We start from the raw sequence: 15,299 nt of genomic DNA, 5'->3' as shown, positions 1-15,299 counted from the left end.
GGGAAGACAAAGTGGGTCCCACCCCCATACTAGCGTATTTAGCTTTTCAACGTTTCTTTCCCGATTGAATCAATTTTCTCTGTCACTGATCTACCCTTTTTCCTTCGTTTCGGTGTATCATCAATCAATATTATTCTTCCATTTCTCATTTTGATTCTATTCTTCGTTTCCTGCTGCATCATTTCGTACGCTCTTCATGTCTTCACAATCCCGAGGTCTGTCTTCAAATGCAATTTCACGTGTCGTTTATTTTCTCATCACAATTCAATAGTATTTCTTTTTACTTCGTTAACATAGCATAGTATTCATTGAAAGATGGAATGGAAATTCATAAGAACGGGAAGTTTTTTTTGAATTAGTTAATTAGACTCTTGTGTTTTAACTCTATGTTTTGTCATGACTATTACTACTACAGATGTTTGTATTGTTGGTGTTGCAAGGACCCCAATGGGTGGTTTCCTTGGCTCCCTATCGTCTCTTTCAGCTACACAACTAGGCTCAATTGCTATTAACTGTATGTATAACCTATTTTCCTTTTCTCCTTTTACCTCTTCATCTCATTGTTTGTTAGTATGTTTTTTATTTTGCGGTGACAAAAATTAACTTTGTAAAGAGTTAATAGTAAATTCAATGCAAAAAATCAATTCTAGAGGTAAAAGCTACAAATTATAGTTTCAGATCAGAATCAATTATGGAGGCAAAATCAATTTTACTTGAGAGCAGAGTCAAAATCAATTCTAGATCTTTAGAATCAATTCTGTTTGCTCCATAAGTGGAACCAAATATACTCTAAACCGATTCTAGAGGTATAAAATTTATTTTGATTTTTGGTTCCACTATGAACAGAGTCAAAGTTAATTCTGATTTGAAGCTATAATTTGTGGTGCAAGTTAGAACATCCAAACATACATGTTGGCAAATACTTTTGAAATTTCTGCTTCTCTTGTGTTTTAAGTTGATATATAAATCTGCAGCTGCTCTCAAGAGAGCCAATGTTGATCCATCACTTGTGCAAGAGGTGTTTTTTGGAAATGTTCTTAGTGCAAATTTAGGGCAGGCTCCTGCTAGACAGGCTGCATTAGGTGCCGGAATACCTACATCTGTTATCTGCACTACTATTAACAAGGTGTGTTCATCGGGGATGAAAGGTATGTTCTTTTTTGTTAATTTTGGAAGGGCTTTCCCTCTTAAAATATGTTGAGTTTTTAGTCTGTGATGAGATCACGGTTTCACTTTTTCATCGCAGCTACCATGATAGCAGCACAAACCATTCAGTTGGGTTCCAATGATGTTGTTGTGGTTGGTGGTATGGAAAGCATGTCAAATGCACCTAAGTACATTGTAGAAGCAAGGTTTTTTTCTTCTTTTTTTTCATGAATTGTGGATACAATGTTTTGAAATCTGATGAAATTGTTTGATAATGTTATAGACTTATTTGATATTGTGAGTTATCTAATACTACTAATGTTATAGAGTTACTAGATAATGTTAAGAGTTCTACTTATATTAAGGGTAGTTTAGTCTTTTATATGCTTAGCATATTTTCTCTATTCTCGCTTTGTAGCATTAAGATTTTGACATTCTAACTTTGTAACCGTAAGAGGGTTTTCTCTTCTCTTAGTTCTCTCATTCTCCCTTTCCCGTTCTTCTCAATGGGAGAAGTTTGTTTTTGCTAACATGTAGAAAAGAAAATTATGCTACCTAGTTGCAAGCATTTGATGAAGTCCAACTTTCTTTAATCATCATTTTATTTGATTTAATTTTTGATATTCACTGTCAACATATTCTGTATATATTGTATCTAAAACAGGAAGGGATCTCGGTTAGGACATGATACTATCATTGATGGTATGCTCAAAGATGGCCTTTGGGATGTCTATAATGACTTTGGCATGGGAATTTGTGCAGAATTATGTGCAGATCAGCATGTCATAACTAGAGATGAGCAGGTAGTGTTCCTTAGTGAATGGATCAGTTAAAATTTTGTGGTAGATTTTATTCTCGTTACTTGCTTTCTTGCTTAGTCCTTTACTGCTTCAATTACTTTAATTAAACATCAACTTCCAAAAGCCTGTCAATTTGATCGATAGGGCCATGAACCTTCCCACCACCACGACTTTAATTGTTTTGGAATAACAAAATATTTGCTTTGCTGATAAATTTCCTAATTTTGATTCAACAATTGTACCTTCATGTCACATGACACTAATCCTCCCCTTTGAACTTTCTTTTGGGTAATACATGTCCCTTGAACATTTTTTCAACTCATTTCAATCCTTAGTTGAATCAGGTTTGGTGACTTTATTTTGCTCGGCTATATAATATGTATATGTTGTTTCCTAGGATTCTTATGCGATTCAAAGCTTTGAGAGAGGAATATCTGCACAAAATGCTGGTCATTTTTCTTGGGAGATAGTTCCGGTATGATTATGATTCCTTCCTACATTGAAACTTGTGATGACTGATGCAGTGTTGGTGTTTTGATTTTCAAATTTCAATTAACACTGCAGGTTGAAATTTTCAGTGGAAGAGGAAAGCCTTCCACAATTGTTGATAAAGATGAAGGTTTGGAGAAGGTAAATAGATTAATTTTGAAACCTGTGAACTATTCTGAATGTACCATAGTCTGTTGTGCATACTCCTAGATTTTAGGTTTACATCGTTATTGCTGTGTGTGTAGTATACTGAATACTGACCAGTTACTAAGAAATTGTAGTTTTTGGGAGATTGTATAAGTTTGTTTAGCTTTTTCCTTATTTACAGAGCCACATAATTTGATCACCACATTGAAGCCAGTTCTGTGATAGTGATCCTTTGATACTTTTAATGTTTACCACTGCATTTAGAATTTTACAACTGCGTCAGTCATCCGTTATTGCTGGTGCTATGTTGAATACACAAAACTAAACTGAAACTGTTAATGGTTGTTTTTAATATGCTTTTATCATTTGATAAGTTCATAACTGTAGAAGCCTTCAACTGAATTTTTGTATGAAATTTACTTGCTCCCTTTTGGAATATGGCGAAAAGTCCATGGTTTCGTTTAATAATTTTCGTGTACATGTTGCCAGTTTGATGCTACAAAGTTAAGGAAGCTGAGACCAAACTTTAAAAAGGTTGGGGGTACTGTGACTGCTGGCAATGCTTCTAGCATAAGGTCCCTCCCGCTCCCTCTCTATATCTCACCTCATCTATGTGTCTCTGTATACATGGTATATTGTACCAACACATGCATTCTTCTATTCCCATGTGAATCCTGTTGGGAAATACCAAATTGTTGTTTTCTAAAAATAAAATAAAATTGGGGAAGGGGCAAATTATTATTAATTCAAGTAGTACTAATGATCATTTTACAACCAATTAAGAAAATAAAGAGAAGAAGATCAACATTAAGATTTTTTAACGCAGAAATCCTTCCAATGTGTAAAGAAAAAATCACAAGATCCAAATATAACGCCTTCACTATGAAGTATTGAATAAAGCTCTCTCTTTTGAAGAGGATTGCAATTTACAAGAACTCTATCACTTTTGGAGATCAATTTGCCTTCTCGCACCAATTCCTCACAAGTCCCCCTTTATATAGTGGAGGAATGTGGTTTCATCCAAAAATGAGATAGTAGGTATTAATTGTTTCGCATATTTCTAAGATGAATGTGATGGTCTCAAGAGTGAAGTATATTCGAAGACCTTGGAATATTTCTATTATTGTTATTATTTCCCATGCATATAAATTATCAAAACTCAGTTATTCATAGTGTTCCATCAATTATGGAGGGGCTCTCAACAAAGTCTTGGAATTGTTCTGTATGTCACTGCAAGAAGTTTGCTTAATAAATTCCTATGCTTGCAAAATTTGGGGTATGGTATAACCATAAGGTTCTAAACTGCATGCTCTTTTGTTGATAATGCATTGTTTATTGATTTGACTAGTGATGGTGCTGCTGCATTAGTGCTAGTGAGTGAAGAGAAGGCGCGTGAGCTTGGTTTGCATGTAATTGCAAAGATAAAAGGATTTGCAGATGCAGCTCAGGTTCTATAACAAGTTCAGCAAGTCTTGATTAATATGAGCATTTGGAACCGAAACTGAAACAAGACTATTTTTGCAGGCACCTGAATTATTTCCAACTGCTCCTGCCCTTGCAATACCAAAAGCTATAACAAATGCTGGTCTTGAGGCTTCTCAAATTGATTATTATGAAATAAATGAAGCCTTTTCTGTATGGAATCCATCACATATTTTATTTGTTGAGGCTCTCCTGTTTTACGCTAATCATTGTCTAACTTCTATGCAGGTTGTTGCTCTTGCAAATCAGAAACTTCTCGGTCTTGATCCAGTGAGCGTTCATATTACTCAGTTCTTTGTCTCACTTTGCATATTAACATATCATTTTTTAGCTGTTCTGGCTGCTTCTGCATTTTAGTTTTTCCATTGTTCCCTGGTATAATGGCTTAATAAATAGATACTTCATATACTTCCTATCATATGCAGGAAAAAGTTAATGTACATGGAGGAGCTGTATCATTGGGACATCCATTGGGTTGCAGTGGAGCTCGCATCTTAGTTACATTATTAGGGGTAGCTTGTGACCTACGTTACTCTATATATCATTTTCTTTCACCATTGGCAATCATGTTCTTATACTTCTCCAGTTATCATGTCTAAAGCCATGTTGGTGTTTCCATAAATTTCTTGTTTGACCAGTGATCACTATATAAATGCAATTTTAAAATGAAACTCATGGCTTTGGGGAATGCATTTATTTATTTTTCCTGATTTCCGTGATCTGTAGATATCTTAGAGACATAATATGTTTCAGGTATTGAGACATAAGGGCGGAAAGTATGGTGTTGGTGCTATCTGCAATGGGGGAGGAGGGGCATCTGCTCTTGTCGTTGAGCTCACGTAAGCCTTTTATTTTATTCGGTGAGGCGTAGCCTAGGCTCTTTCTGGGATGTCTACCTTATTTAGTTGTAAAGATCACTTTACATAAGAGGTTGAAAGGCTTGATTCTTTTATTAACTTGAGAAAAGCAAATGCCTGTGTTTGTTTCAGTATATGCTATTTTATCCATCAGCAAGTCTGAAGATTTTAACTGTCTGCTTTTCCCATTCTCTAATTAAAAGTTTAAAAAAAAAAACCTAATTACCAAGAGTTCTGCAGGCAAGGCGCCACTTGGAGACGTTCCTCGTTGTGACCAAGATCTCACGTCATACTGCTTTTCAACACTGCTACAACTTGTTTTGGAGGATAAAACATATATGCTGGGTTAAAGTAAGAAATGGTATTGGTTCAGCTTCACAACCATTTGCAGAAATGGTATTAGAACACGATCCTGAGCAAATTGCTACAACTATTCCAGAAAAAAGGATTGTATCTGAACCACAGTTTGATGATCTCCTGGCTCAAGAATTGATCTTTGCATAACTTTCAACAACTAAGTTGATCAAACACGTCAAAAGTGCATGATTAACCTCATGCCTTATTTCCTTCTAAACTTTTTTTGTGCTTTGGTATTTTGCAAAGTCTGTAATGATTATTGTATAAATAAATAAATACTCCTACGACATCCGTGTTGACAAATTATTTACTGTTCTACTTTTATGTGCAGAATACCAACAGTCTTTTGATTTTAAGATCAATGGACCTACATAATATACTACTATTTCTATCTATAAAAAAATTTCACACAATTTATTACTTAAAAAAATAAGCAAAATACACCCAAAAGTCATTTTATATTTTACGAAAGTAACAATTTGGTTTTTTATGTTTTTTTTAGCACAAATGTCCTTTAAGTTTAGTTTAGTTTCTGCTTAAATAATTTAAGTTTTTATTTTTCCGATTCAGTTTTTAAGTTACATTATGTTTATATCGTTAGTTCTTTGTCTTACCTCAAACAATGACTAGTGCAATTGAAAATATTTTATCATTAGAAATGCTATCAAATGTTGCAATAATAAATCTTTTATGTTAATTCTTTAAAAAACAATAATCAAATCTTATAAATGATCTACATTTTTTGATTTTTTTACAATCGTTTTGACATGTACGTAGCCTTTAAAAACTTAGTAATAAAAATTTATTCATTTAATCAATATTATTAACTCTATTCATTTGTAAAGTAGCTTGTATAGTTAATTTACTTTGTTGTTTGGATTAAATCTTACTAGTAATTCAAAAACATAATCAAATTTAATAGACTACATCCGTAATTTAATAAAACTTAAAGGTTAATGGTAAAAATAAAATATAATTTAAATGATTAAATCATAAAAAATTAAAAGATATAAAGAAAAATTGAACTAAATTTAAATAACTTAAATGTTAAAATATATATATATATATATATATATTTATAAAACTAAACAGTTACTTTCCTGAAAGATAAATAGTTACTAAATGACTGTGTTTGATTTCTTATCTGAACAACATTTAAATTTTGACACTTTCACTGGAGATGTATAAGAGTGCAAAATTTTGGTAGCTGGAAGTGTTGTTTCAAATTTATAGCTACTTTCAAGGTGCTTATGTGACAAACGTGTGAATGGCAAAGCATTTTTGCACCATGACAAAAATTATGGGGTCTAAATTATTGATACATGTCCATAATGTCAGGGCCGGCCCAACACATTAGGATGCTTAAAGCGAAACTATTAGACAAGATTTTTTAAAAAATTATTAAATAAATTATTAATAATTTATTTAATAACTATAGAAAATTTCTTTAGTAGAATTAATAATATTTTCAAATCTATTTTCTCTATATTTTCAAAAAATAAAACAAAACATTTCAACTGTTTTACAACAACATCAAGAACTCATGTAAATTTTTTCATTTTTTAAAAATAGTCTGTATACTATCACTCCAATAACTCGTGTTAGCAATATGTTCAGTACTTGTTTCATGATTTCTCAATTTATAACTAATATTTTGAATATAAGCAATGTGTTCACTTTTTGTCTCATAATTTCTCAATTTATAATTATTATTTCTCTCATCTCTACTATTTTCGTTAGCTAATTTAGTTGTATTAAGAAAAGTATTAAATAATTTGTAACAAAAATATGTTTTATTTAATTTATATAAGATTTTATCGGTTGATAGCAAAAGTTAAGACGAAGATTTTATGATATTTTACGAGACTGAAAAAATATCAATCTAAATAAATTATGATTATGTCAAAAATTAAAAATAAAAACTTTTTTTGAGGCCTTTCTTGTTAAAAGTCTTTTTATTATATATTATTGGGCCTTTATATCTTATAAAAATTTAACGTAAAAAACTATTTTTGACGAGGGCAAGGGCTTTACACGTCTCTCCTTTGGGTCGGCTCTGCATAATGTATGTAAAGGCAAATCGTATTTCACAAGTGAAGCAAAATAGAAAGTTATATGCATTAATAAAATTGTAAGATGTATAGAAGACAAGTGATTTGTTGCGTGTAAGGAGATTTAATTTATCTCTCTTAATTAAAATATTTTAATATTTAATTATATTTCATTATCATTATATCAACAAATATCTTATATTGATTATAGTAGTTATTTATCAATTTAGAGACTTAATTGAATTGATTAGTTATCAATTATTTTGTTACTATAGTACCCAATCTTATTAAGTCTATTTTGTCTCAATAATATCAATAAATAGAATACCTTTATCTCCTTCCCAAAAAAATAATGTGTTTCATACTTGTGTACCTTAAACAATAAGTGTTAGGCTATTTTTAGACAATAATATCTTCAATTTCCTCGATGGTTACAATAAGATAATGATATGTATGTATTACAATTGATGGATATAATTTAACGGTATTAACTTTGTTGTCTTAATAACAAATTAGATCAACCATATATTTTCTGTAGATCATAATCCTAAATCATCCACACCATGCAAGAAGAATGCCAGCAATTAGCCAATACATAAACATGAGATATTGAGCTGCACCATGTGGACTCTCTTGGTAATTAGGTGTTATTTCAAAATTACATTTTTACCATGGAATGTCCAGCATGGAATCCTCACATATATAGCTAGATGCTTTGTCAAATACACAAGAAAAATGTCATTTTTGGTTGGTAATGGTGTATACTGCCAACACATCCACAAACCTCTCTGTCCCTTGAGCTAAAATAGCAAAACTAATTCTTCATCCTGGCAGATTTAACCAACCATTATCTGAAATTTTCTTTTCAAAGGGCCAAGTGCTTTTTCAAATGTAAAAGTTGGACTCAAAGAACCTACCTTTCATCAAGGTTCTTTTGAGTTCCAACACCCTTTCTTTGGAGATTCAAGGGACTTTTCATCATTCATCTTTGTTTCTTTCACGTAAGAATATAAATTGTTTGTCTTTCTTGTAAAGTTTAGTAAGAGTAGCTGACGTCAAAAATACAGTGACTACCCCTATTTATATATATATATATATATATATATATATATATATATATATATTGTTCAATCTTCATTGTGTGTTTAACGGGACAAAATTAATAAATTAATTCTTTATGATAATTAAGTCGTCAAATAACAAAAATGTATAATGTGGTGGTAGAATCATATCATTATAACTATTTGGTTCTAGAGATTCATATACATTGTCGTAGTTTATAATCAATGGAATGCTCTGGTTGCAGATAATCTATATGTTTCCAAGTTAGAGAAAAGGGAATGAAATGAATTGTTTGCCATTATTTTAACATAATGATGATAAAGTAGCTGCTTTGTGATCATGTTCATATATACAATATATGTTGTTCAATCTTCATTGTGTGTTTAACGAGACAAAATGTAAAAATTAATTCTTTAAGATAATAAAGTCGTCGAATAACAAAAATGTATAATGTGGTGGTAGAACCATATCATCATAAATATTTGGTTATGAAGATTCATATACATACATTGTCTTCAGTTTATGATCAATAGAATGCTTTAGTTGCAGATACTCTATATATTTCCAAGTTAGAGCAAAGAGAATGAAAAACCTCAGAAAGGTTGATTCTCCAAGGGGAGAGGTTGGAGAGATTGACACAAGGGCACCATTTCAATCTGTTAAAGCTGCTGTTAGTTTATTTGGTGAAGTAGCAGTCTCTAAGGACAGATTAGCCGTCAAGAGAAGATCATCAGAGGTAAACATCAAATGTAACAAACTTTTTTTTCATTAAAAAAAACATTCCAAGTATAAGGAGACATGCTAGGAAAATTCCCATCTTCTATTCTTGTAAGCTTGAAAGCAAAGTTTTACGTAACACATGATGTTAGGGAATTTGACACACAAGCAATATAAAAGGCTCTGTTGTGGGAAAAGATTTTTTTTTTCATTAAAGAAAATATTTTTAGTTTTAGATGTCTATATCATTGCATGACACGCATTTTGAGGATGATTTAACATTTCATGTTAGTCAAAACTAACAAATTTCAAGCTTTGATAATTTGCAGAATGTATTTGAAAAGGAGACACAACTTATCTTGGCCCAAAAAGAATTAAACAAGTTAAAGAAACATGTAGTGAGTGCTGAGACCACGAAAGCGAAAGCCCTTTCTGACCTTGAGAAGGCCAAGGAGACGCTTGAGAATTTGACAACCAAGCTGAACAATGTGAGAGATTCCAAGCAATCAGCAATTGAAGCAGCTGAAGCTGTGAAGAATCAGGGCAAACCATTTGAAAAGACACTTTCCCTAAAAGCTATAGGATATGAAGCTTGGAAACAAGAGCTAGAACATGCAAGAAATAAGTATACAACTACAGTAACTGAACTAGATTCTTCCAAGCAAGAACTCACCAAAATCAGGCAGGACTTTGATGCAGTTTTGGAGGCAAAACTTGCAGCATTTCAGGCAACAGGTGAAGCTCAGCGTTCTGCAAAATTAAACTCGGAAAGGATCAGTGAACTCTCGGAGGAAATTGCAACCATGAAAGCATCAATAGAACAATTGAAGCTCGCCTCTGCACAAAATGAAAACCAATTTGACTTTTATAAAACTGCAAAAGAAGAAGCACAGAAAAAACTTGAGGCCTTAAAGAATGAATATGATAATCCAGAACTAATCCAAAGTCTAGACGCCAAACTTGCCGAAACAAGTGCTGAGATTGAGGCTCTTCAAGAGCAGATGAAAAAGCTCCACGCTTCTAAGATGGATTCTGTTAGACTTCTAACTTCAGAACTCAAAGAAGCCACAAAGACATTACAGGACGTTGCTGCAGAAGAAATCTCCCTTAAAAAGCTAGTCTTTTCGCTTAGGACAGAATTGAAACAAGTGAAGAAGGAGCAAGATGAACTCAAGGATAAGAAACAGGAAGCAGAAGATATTGCTACTAACCTCACCGGTGAACTGCAAGAGAGCATGGAAGAGGCAAGGCCTCGGACAGGTACTGTGGAGGATCTTGAAGCTAACATCTTCTACGTGCAGAGTTATAAAATCCAGAAGCTACAATCAGAGGCAGAAGATGCAAGACAAGAAGCAGAAGAGGTGAGCAGAAAGGCTCAGGAATTGAAGCAAGAAGCTGAAGAATCTCGAGCAGTGGCTGAAGAAGCAGAGAAAAAACTAGAGCTTGTTCTACAAGAGGCTAAAGAAGCAAAAGCAGCAGAACAAAGAGCCATTAAGGAGATGAAGATTCTTTCTTTCAGTGGTAAGATCAAGATGTCAAATGAAGAGTTTGAGTTACTGAATGGAAAAGTGAAGGAATTTCAAGATTTGGCAGAACAGAAAGAGGCAGCTGTCATTGCTGAGCTGCAAGCAATGTTCACAAGGAAAAATGAACTGGATAGAAAGGTGGAAGCTAACCTGAAAGCTATTGAGGAAACAAAGGCTGCAATGGAGACGGCTTTGTGGTATGCAGTGATGGCAGATTCTGCAAAGATAGTAATGGAGCGTGAACTCAAGAGCTGTCGTCAACCTGATAGTCCATCTTCCCGGATGTCCAATAGTTCGGATAATTCTTCAATATTGAGCATCTAGAACTGAAATCAGAGATTCAAAAGCTAAATGGGAAAGGAAACAGATTGATTGGTTCTTGTGTTGGCTTTGACTTACTCTTGGAAGAAAAGAAGACTACTTGCACTAGAAGATCACTTACTATAAACAGCAACTCTTCCATATGATAGGAAACAGTTTTAATGTTCCCATCTTTCATAAATGAAAAAAAAAAAACAAACAAACTTGCGCAATATGATTTCTCATTATTAACATGCTGGTTTTTTCTTCTTCTTGTTCCTAGGGCCCTTATTAGATAAATTTCTGGCTATTGTATATTTCAATTACAGGGAGAAACATAAGATGTAGTTATTCTTAACGGAACTTTACGTACATTCATGCAACACTAAAGAAGGTTAACTTACAAATAAAGCATAAGTTGCCCCAGCACACAGTTCAAATTGACTATGGTTGGCTTCTGCTTATAATTTGACATTTCTATCTTTCATTGTGGAACGCTGCAAAGCTGAGATTAGCAATTAGTCCATTGATTTTGTGGTCTCAATTGAAACAAAATGAAAAAAAGTATAAGAGTTGGGATGTCATAATAATCTTATGATGCCTTTGCACAATTTTTGTTTAACAAAAATGAAAAAAGTATTAGTTGCTATTTCCGTTCTCAAACTTTTGTAACTGTTATGTAAGTAATAGTAATTGTAAAATTTGTATTGGTACATAAACTCCTTACAATTTAGGATTCTTTCTCTAGCATACCCTTCCCAAGAAGGGGCTTGTATTTTTATACCCTCCCTATACTACTCGAGTCCTCATTCTACAATTAACAAATTGAAAAATAAAAATGGAAATTGAAATAATAGAATAACAGCCTCAAGGGTCTGAGAATCTCTTAATGTTTACTTCCATCAAGAAATCAATGAACCATCCCAGTTTAAGAATTTGGGGTCCCACACCCTTTGTTTCTTCCTTCTTTCAGCAGCTTCTCATTTCCTTTTTTGAACTGTTAAGCTAGTCCTCAGCTGGTGGGTCTCCTTTTTGTTCCGGGGCTTGAGCTGCCTCGGATTAGGCCTGTCTTCCAGTCCAATTGTTCAATTGTTTCCTTATCTCCATTCAAGGTTAGGCTATCAAACTCTGACTCTATAGTCTTGGCAATCCTTGCATCCACATCCGGAGGTTCTGGAAAATCCACATGAAATGATCCCTGCTTGATGGGAGCTTCACGGCGTCTAGCTTGCTGGTTGATGTAGTTGTAGAGTTGTTGATGGAAGGGATGATCCAGGGAATAGCAATATCCGTTTCCACCTTCTGAATGTCTGGATGATCCAGAGCCTTCTTTTCTACAGAAATGTGGCAGAGATGGGTAATCCATGATCTACACACCAAATTTAATTTGTTAAATTTAATTAGATCCGATGGTGATAAAATAAACAGTAAGTGAGTACCATAGAAATATAATAGGCCTTTGAGGTTATATAAGAACTACCGTGTGCATTCTAAAAGAAATAAAGGGCGCCATTTAAAAGTTAAGTGTGGAATTATAACTATTAATTTAAAAATGAATAGCCGAAATCGTGATAAAAAAAATTTATGCATAATAAACTATGAAATTATTAAAAGCTGCTTAATCTTTTTAATTAATGGTTACGATTCTGTACTTTACTTTCTAACGTGAACCAGTCGTTTGTTTCTGTTTACTCACACACGCGCACGCTGAGATGGCACAAATTTGACTGCTAATACTTATTAAAAGAAAATTATTTGGATTAAATCAAACAGTTGAAATATAATTAATATTTGTAGGTATTGATGTCAAATTTTACAAAATTTAAACAACAATAAGCTTGTGATAGACTGACTGATAATGTTAAGATATTTCCGTAGGTAGAAAATAGTTTCAAATCAATGCAAAAATAAGATGTGTTACAAACTTCAAATCCAACCATAGATTTTATGAAAAATGGCAGTTTTCGCAATAGGATTGTCAATTCAGAAAACTTGCGTTACAGGTCCATAGACTAATTGAGCACTTTCTCCAAACGTATATGCTATATGTTATTCCAGTGCCGCAACAAGTAATAATGTTATTTCTACATTTTTCAACTGCAGTTGGGTGTTTTCAGTGACTGATAGACTTGTCTGGGAAGTTTGAACCATTTTCCAACAACTAGTTTTAAAGGCTCCGTGAGAGTGTTAAGGAGGGGCATAATTATGCATTTCTCTCCTATTATGAAACTATTAGGAACTTCTGGAGTACATGTATGCAAAAACTGAAATCATTATAAGCGGATAAAAAAAAAATATTTTTTTCCTACATATCTAAACCGTTGACTGCTTATACCCTAAAAATCTTGCTCAAAGAAACAAGGGAGAAAAACAAAAATAAAAAACGTACATTTAACAGCTCATCTCGTCCACATCCCGGTAAGACCTGCACTTTTCTTCTTGTCCTCTCTTGTAAAAGTGGCTTCACAACCTGCTAATGCTGAGTGTTTAACTTCATGCTGAGGTCTCCGTAGAAACTCAAATGCCATATTAAATAAAAATACCATGCAGGAAAGAAAGCCATAAGGAATAAAATCTCTTCTTCTTTTTCTTTGTAAAAAATAATGTCTCACCTTCCAACAAGCTGAAAATATGTATGGGGCATTTACAATGAAATAAGTATGCGTCTTCTCAGGGTAGTTCTGATCATCAATGGATGATATAATAGTTAACAACTGCATCAGGATGAACAAGTCAATGATATGGGACATACAGATAAAAGAAAACAGTAGGAAAAAATTGAACATTTTATGCTGTATGTAATTTTTCATGATACGCTGCAGTTTATTGGTCCTGGCCTGTTAATGATCTTTTCAACATGCTTTCATCTACTCACAGTTGTTCACTATACCAACTCTATACAACCATACTATTCAAGAATGCATTATCAATACATTCCATTCACAGTTATTCATGGATAATATGCTGGTGCTGTTGTATCAAGTAGCAGTGCAAACTAAAAGGTACCTTAATCTGATTCAGAGCTGACAGCTTCAGACCAGTCATGTCTAAAACCTTTACACAAGTGGTAATAGGTCGCCCATGCTTCTTCGATGCAGAAGGCTACAGCCATATCATGGGTCAGAATAAGAGGACAAAAAGCTCAACAAACAGGTTAAATATGATGAAGACTCTAAATACTAATACTCACCAAGATTACGCGGTCACGATATTCATTAACTTGAATATGAGACTGCACATAATAATGGACCTGCAATGATACAAATGTCTGATAAGGTTTATGATAAAGTAACAGATAGTGCTTCAAAAAAAGCAACACCCCTTTTCCTTTTTGAATAATTAAACTTACCGATGCTTTGTCAAATGTGCTAAGCCCAGCACCAATTGCAAAGACAGGAAGACCCTGTAAAGGAAGTAAGAACAAGATGGGTAAATCTGAATTCTTTGTCATAACAATTTAATCAATGTCAATAAAAACGTACATGGTCATAAAGCCTAAATTGCACTTTATGACAAGCAAAGATGAGATGAAATGAGAAAAAGTTTATGTTCAAGAATGAGCACCTCTCTTGTGTACCCTGACACTCCTATGAGTTGTGAATCACGTATTGCTCTGTATAAATCGGTAGGAACAATTGGTTTCTGAAAAACAAACCACGACAAACATAAGTGATGCAATAGATTACCAACTTCGAAATCCACTGCTATTGCACTAATAAGATACGATAAATTATGTAATGTTGCCATTATTTTTAGAATTGCAGACAATATGCATAGAAGAGGGAGCAAGTCTCTCTGAATTAGACAAGCACCAAACTTCTAAAAGAAATAAAGTGATAAAGAAATCATGTAAAGCATCAGGATAATAAATACTTACAGATAATATATTGTCGATCTCATTTTGTACTCTCCAGTTTAAACAATCAACCAACTGAAAGCATGTCGCACGTTAGGACACAGACAATGATTCAACAAAAGGACACTTGCACAAAATGTAATATCTTACCATTTGATAAGCCTTAGAAGGATCCCAGTCCCTTGCTTTTAGAAACCGAATCAAGGTTTCAGTGACATTTCCTTGATGAACATTCTGCAGATTAAAGTAGTTAAGTCCCAAAGAAGGGGAAGAGAGAAGAAAGCTACAAATCAATGACAGACACAAAAAAATACTTGAAAACTATAATAAATACGGTATTTAACATTTAGGGCAATAAATATAGTTGATCAATTAAGTGAAAGCATGAAAAATTAGAAATACTTTACAATAGGAAGAGGATAAGTAACCTGAAATGTTGTCCGTAAGGGCTCGTCAACTAGCGTGGTGGTTGGAAATTGTAAAGAAAAAAAAAAAAAAAAAAAAAAAGG

The 15,299-nt window shown here is 33.3% G+C and overlaps 3 protein-coding genes across 4 annotated transcripts in view; 2 read left to right on the top strand and 1 right to left on the bottom strand.

Moving 5' to 3' along the window:
• The first annotated feature begins 50 nt into the window (after nucleotides 1-50).
• On the top strand, nucleotides 51-5,611 carry LOC101495161 (acetyl-CoA acetyltransferase 2). The gene is made up of 14 exons (XM_004507531.4): nucleotides 51-215; nucleotides 416-514; nucleotides 975-1,148; nucleotides 1,247-1,352; nucleotides 1,811-1,949; nucleotides 2,344-2,421; nucleotides 2,511-2,576; nucleotides 3,072-3,157; nucleotides 3,931-4,030; nucleotides 4,107-4,217; nucleotides 4,293-4,334; nucleotides 4,490-4,576; nucleotides 4,818-4,903; nucleotides 5,162-5,611. Exons 1-14 carry the CDS (start codon nucleotides 197-199, stop codon nucleotides 5,193-5,195), a joined length of 1,227 nt encoding a protein of 408 aa, XP_004507588.1. The 5' UTR covers nucleotides 51-196; the 3' UTR covers nucleotides 5,196-5,611.
• Nucleotides 5,612-8,175: 2,564 nt separating this feature from the next.
• Nucleotides 8,176-11,290, top strand: LOC101494622 (WEB family protein At1g12150-like). Of its 2 annotated transcripts, none has more exons than XM_004507529.4 (3): nucleotides 8,176-8,330; nucleotides 8,941-9,127; nucleotides 9,438-11,290. In XM_004507529.4, the coding sequence occupies exons 2-3, from the start codon at nucleotides 8,975-8,977 to the stop codon at nucleotides 10,956-10,958; spliced, it is 1,674 nt and encodes a 557-aa protein (XP_004507586.1). In that variant the 5' UTR covers nucleotides 8,176-8,330; nucleotides 8,941-8,974; the 3' UTR covers nucleotides 10,959-11,290. The 2 variants fall into 2 exon arrangements, with proteins under 2 accessions (XP_004507586.1, XP_004507585.1); XM_004507528.4 differs by having other exon boundaries at nucleotides 8,182-8,330; nucleotides 8,935-9,127.
• A 272-nt stretch (nucleotides 11,291-11,562) lies between these two features.
• The window catches only part of LOC101494310 (SEC14 cytosolic factor-like), a 4,527-nt gene continuing 790 nt past the window's right edge, over nucleotides 11,563-15,299 (bottom strand). The window contains exons 2-11 of the mRNA XM_027336652.2: nucleotides 15,219-15,247; nucleotides 14,941-15,024; nucleotides 14,812-14,865; nucleotides 14,499-14,576; nucleotides 14,284-14,337; nucleotides 14,125-14,184; nucleotides 13,941-14,036; nucleotides 13,547-13,648; nucleotides 13,324-13,404; nucleotides 11,563-12,303 (exon numbers count right to left, since the gene is read on the bottom strand). Of these exons, the coding sequence (XP_027192453.1) occupies nucleotides 11,947-12,303; nucleotides 13,324-13,404; nucleotides 13,547-13,648; nucleotides 13,941-14,036; nucleotides 14,125-14,184; nucleotides 14,284-14,337; nucleotides 14,499-14,576; nucleotides 14,812-14,865; nucleotides 14,941-15,024; nucleotides 15,219-15,247 (995 nt within the window). The 3' untranslated portion in view covers nucleotides 11,563-11,946. The remainder of the gene's footprint in view (nucleotides 12,304-13,323; nucleotides 13,405-13,546; nucleotides 13,649-13,940; nucleotides 14,037-14,124; nucleotides 14,185-14,283; nucleotides 14,338-14,498; nucleotides 14,577-14,811; nucleotides 14,866-14,940; nucleotides 15,025-15,218; nucleotides 15,248-15,299) is intronic.

Source organism: Cicer arietinum, chromosome 7, assembly GCF_000331145.2.
Source record: "Cicer arietinum cultivar CDC Frontier isolate Library 1 chromosome 7, Cicar.CDCFrontier_v2.0, whole genome shotgun sequence".
Lineage (NCBI taxonomy): Eukaryota > Viridiplantae > Streptophyta > Magnoliopsida > Fabales > Fabaceae > Cicer > Cicer arietinum.
Note: the sequence above shows the minus strand (reverse complement) of the source record. Positions and strands in the feature narration are given on the sequence as shown.

Coding starts and splice junctions, on each gene's coding strand:
- LOC101495161 (XM_004507531.4), top strand. Junction 2,422..2,510: donor TTTCTTGGGAGATAGTTCCG/GTATGATTATGA, acceptor TTAACACTGCAG/GTTGAAATTTTCAGTGGAAG. Junction 4,335..4,489: donor AACTTCTCGGTCTTGATCCA/GTGAGCGTTCAT, acceptor TATCATATGCAG/GAAAAAGTTAATGTACATGG.
- LOC101494622 (XM_004507529.4), top strand. CDS start 8,975: ATGAAAAACCTCAGAAAGGTTGATTCTCCAAGGGGAGAGGTTGGAGAG. Junction 9,128..9,437: donor TCAAGAGAAGATCATCAGAG/GTAAACATCAAA, acceptor GATAATTTGCAG/AATGTATTTGAAAAGGAGAC.